Source organism: Scomber scombrus, chromosome 14 (genome assembly GCF_963691925.1).
Source record: "Scomber scombrus chromosome 14, fScoSco1.1, whole genome shotgun sequence".
Lineage (NCBI taxonomy): Eukaryota > Metazoa > Chordata > Actinopteri > Scombriformes > Scombridae > Scomber > Scomber scombrus.
In genome coordinates this window covers 30000955-30003454 of record NC_084983.1, presented here as the reverse complement: position 1 = coordinate 30003454, position 2500 = coordinate 30000955, and the positions used below count along the sequence as shown (strand labels likewise).

The window sequence follows — 2500 nt, the reverse complement described above, 5'->3', positions numbered from 1 at the left end:
TGTGTCTCTGTCCCAGTGTGTATCTGTCCCAGTGTGTATCTGTCCCAGTGTGTCTCTGTCCCAGTGTGTATCTGTCCCAGTGTGTCTCTGTCCCAGTGTGTAACTGTCCCAGTGTGTAACTGTCCCAGTGTGTCTCTGTCCCAGTGTGTCTCTGTCCCAGTGTGTATCTGTCCCAGTGTGTCTCTGTCCCAGTGTGTCTCTGTCCCAGTGTGTCTCTGTCCCAGTGTGTCTGTGTCCCAGTGTGTATCTGTCCCAGTGTGTATCTGTCCCAGTGTGTATCTGTCCCAGTGTGTCTCTGTCCCAGTGTGTATCTGTCCCAGTGTGTCTCTGTCCCAGTGTGTCTCTGTCCCAGTGTGTCTCAGCTCATCAGTAATCTAACCAGGATATAAACTCCTGTTGTTCTCTCTGCTTCATATCAGACCTTCAGCTCTGAGTCTCTGGTTTCAACCCTGCCTGCTTTTATCCTCGTCTCCTCGGTAACGCTCCGTCTGTCCCTGACCTCCAGTATCACCTGTTTACCTGTTCCTGTGTGTTCCTGTTTACCTGTAGCTGTTTGTTCCTCCAGCTTGGATCCTGTCAGTAGAACCCAGAGACTCCAGCTTGGTCAACCTCATGTCTGAGTGCTACTGTCTTACCTGCTTACCTACCCCCCCCCCCCCCCCCCCCCCCCACCTACTCATCCTGCCTTTACCTGTTCAGTTACCTTGTGGACTATAAAATAAAGATCATTTAAATGCTCCCTGGTTCTGGTTCCACCACCTCCACCTGTTACTGATCCAGTCCTCCATCACTGATCACTGGAGTATAAGATGTGATCGTGTTCATACTGATTATTAAACATGTTCTAACAGGAGCATGTTTAATGTTCTGGGCTCAGTGATGAATAATGTTGGTAAGATGATGAATTATTAAATCAGTTAAACTAGATTTAAAAGCATCAGGTTTGTTAAAATGTACATTTAGTATGTTTGTTTTTATTTGTTTTTATGGTTACACCACTGAGACATAATCCTCTAATATATTCTCTCTAAATGGATTAAAAGCAGAGTTATTCATACGTTTATTTTCACATTTTAACCCTTTAAATTTAAACTAAACCACATGGACACTAAACATCACTGACCAGGATAAATATATTAATATATTAATATATCAATATATCAATATATCTGTTCATATGGACTTCTGACTGCTGGGTAACACATACTGGGAGCACTGGGATCTGAACGTTAAAGGTATCTCAGCTTTGAGACGTGGCAGCAGCTGATTGGTTGACCTGTGTCTCTGTGTCTCGCTCTGATTGGTCAGAATCAGCCGCCATGATGCCTCCAATCAGAGGACGGACAGGAAGTCTGGACCTGCTGCACTTCCTGTTGGGTGAGAAAACAAAAACAAGCATCAGTGAGACTTTATCTCGCCGCGGGCGGCTGTGGATCAGGAGGTAGAGCGGTCGTCCACCAATTGGAAGATTGGCGGTTCGATTCCCGGCTCCTCCAGTCCACATGTCGATGTGTCCTTGGGCAAGACACTTAACCCCAAATTGCTCCCGTTGCTGTGCCAACGGTGTATGAATGTGTATGAATGATTAGCTTCCCCTGATGTGCAGGTTGGCACCCTGCGTGGTAGCTGCCTGCCATCAGTGTATGAATGTGTATGAATGAGTTGTAATGTAAAGTGGTCGAAAAGACTAGAAAGGCTACTATATAAGTACAGAACATTTACCATTTATAGATGGACTTAAATCTGACCTGTCTGTCTGTCTACCTGTCTGTCTGTCTGTCTACCTGTCTGTCTCTCTACCTGTCTGTCTGTCTGTCTACCTGTCTGTCTGTCTCTCTACCTGTCTGTCTCTCTACCTGTCTGTCTGTCTCTCTACCTGTCTGTCTGTCTGTCTACCTGTCTGTCTGTCTCTCTACCCGTATGTCTCTCTACCTGTCTGTCTGTCTGTCTCTCTACCTGTCTGTCTGTCTGTCTCTCTACCTGTCTGTCTGTCTGTCTGTCTGTCTACCTGTCTGTCTCTCTACCTGTCTGTCTGTCTCTCTACCTGTCTGTCTCTCAGGTGTGCTCCTGGTTGAAGGAGGAGTCTGTCTGGAGCTTCTTCCTTCAGCGTCTGAAGTTCTTCTGAACTCAAACTCCAACTACACTGTGGTCAGTACCTGTCTGTCTCTCTACCTGTCTGTCTCTCTACCTGTCTGTCTGTTCCGGTGTGTTCAGGTACCTGTCTGTCTCCTCAGGTGTGTTCAGGTACCTGTCTGTCTGTTCCGGTGTGTTCAGGTACCTGTCTGTCTGTGCAGGTGTGTTCAGGTACCTGTCTGTCTGTGCAGGTGTGTTCAGGTACCTGTCTGTCTGTTCCGGTGTGTTCAGGTACCTGTCTGTCTGTTCCGGTGTGTTCAGGTACCTGTCTGTCTGTGCAGGTGTGTTCAGGGACCTGTCTGTCTCCCCAGGTGTGTTCGGGCTGGAGTCAGGTGACCTGGCGGTTCCCTCAGGACTTCCAGGTGGG

General features: G+C 47.6%; 2 protein-coding genes across 3 annotated transcripts in view; one reads left to right on the top strand and one right to left on the bottom strand.

The window, feature by feature from the left end:
* The window catches only part of slc23a1 (solute carrier family 23 member 1), a 22420-nt gene extending 21740 nt beyond the window's left edge, over positions 1 to 680 (bottom strand). The window contains exons 1-2 of the mRNA XM_062432622.1: positions 677 to 680; positions 422 to 573 (exon numbers count right to left, since the gene is read on the bottom strand). Coding sequence (XP_062288606.1) covers positions 422 to 573; positions 677 to 680 — 156 coding nt within the window. The remainder of the gene's footprint in view (positions 1 to 421; positions 574 to 676) is intronic.
* Positions 681 to 1311: 631 nt separating this feature from the next.
* The window catches only part of LOC133993700 (platelet-derived growth factor receptor beta-like), a 24444-nt gene continuing 23255 nt past the window's right edge, over positions 1312 to 2500 (top strand). For both annotated transcript variants that reach the window (XM_062432716.1, XM_062432715.1), the window contains exons 1-3: positions 1312 to 1377; positions 2060 to 2148; positions 2445 to 2500. The exon at positions 2445 to 2500 is cut by the window's right edge and continues 140 nt beyond it. In XM_062432716.1, coding sequence (XP_062288700.1) covers positions 1320 to 1377; positions 2060 to 2148; positions 2445 to 2500 — 203 coding nt within the window. In that variant the 5' untranslated portion in view covers positions 1312 to 1319. The remainder of the gene's footprint in view (positions 1378 to 2059; positions 2149 to 2444) is intronic.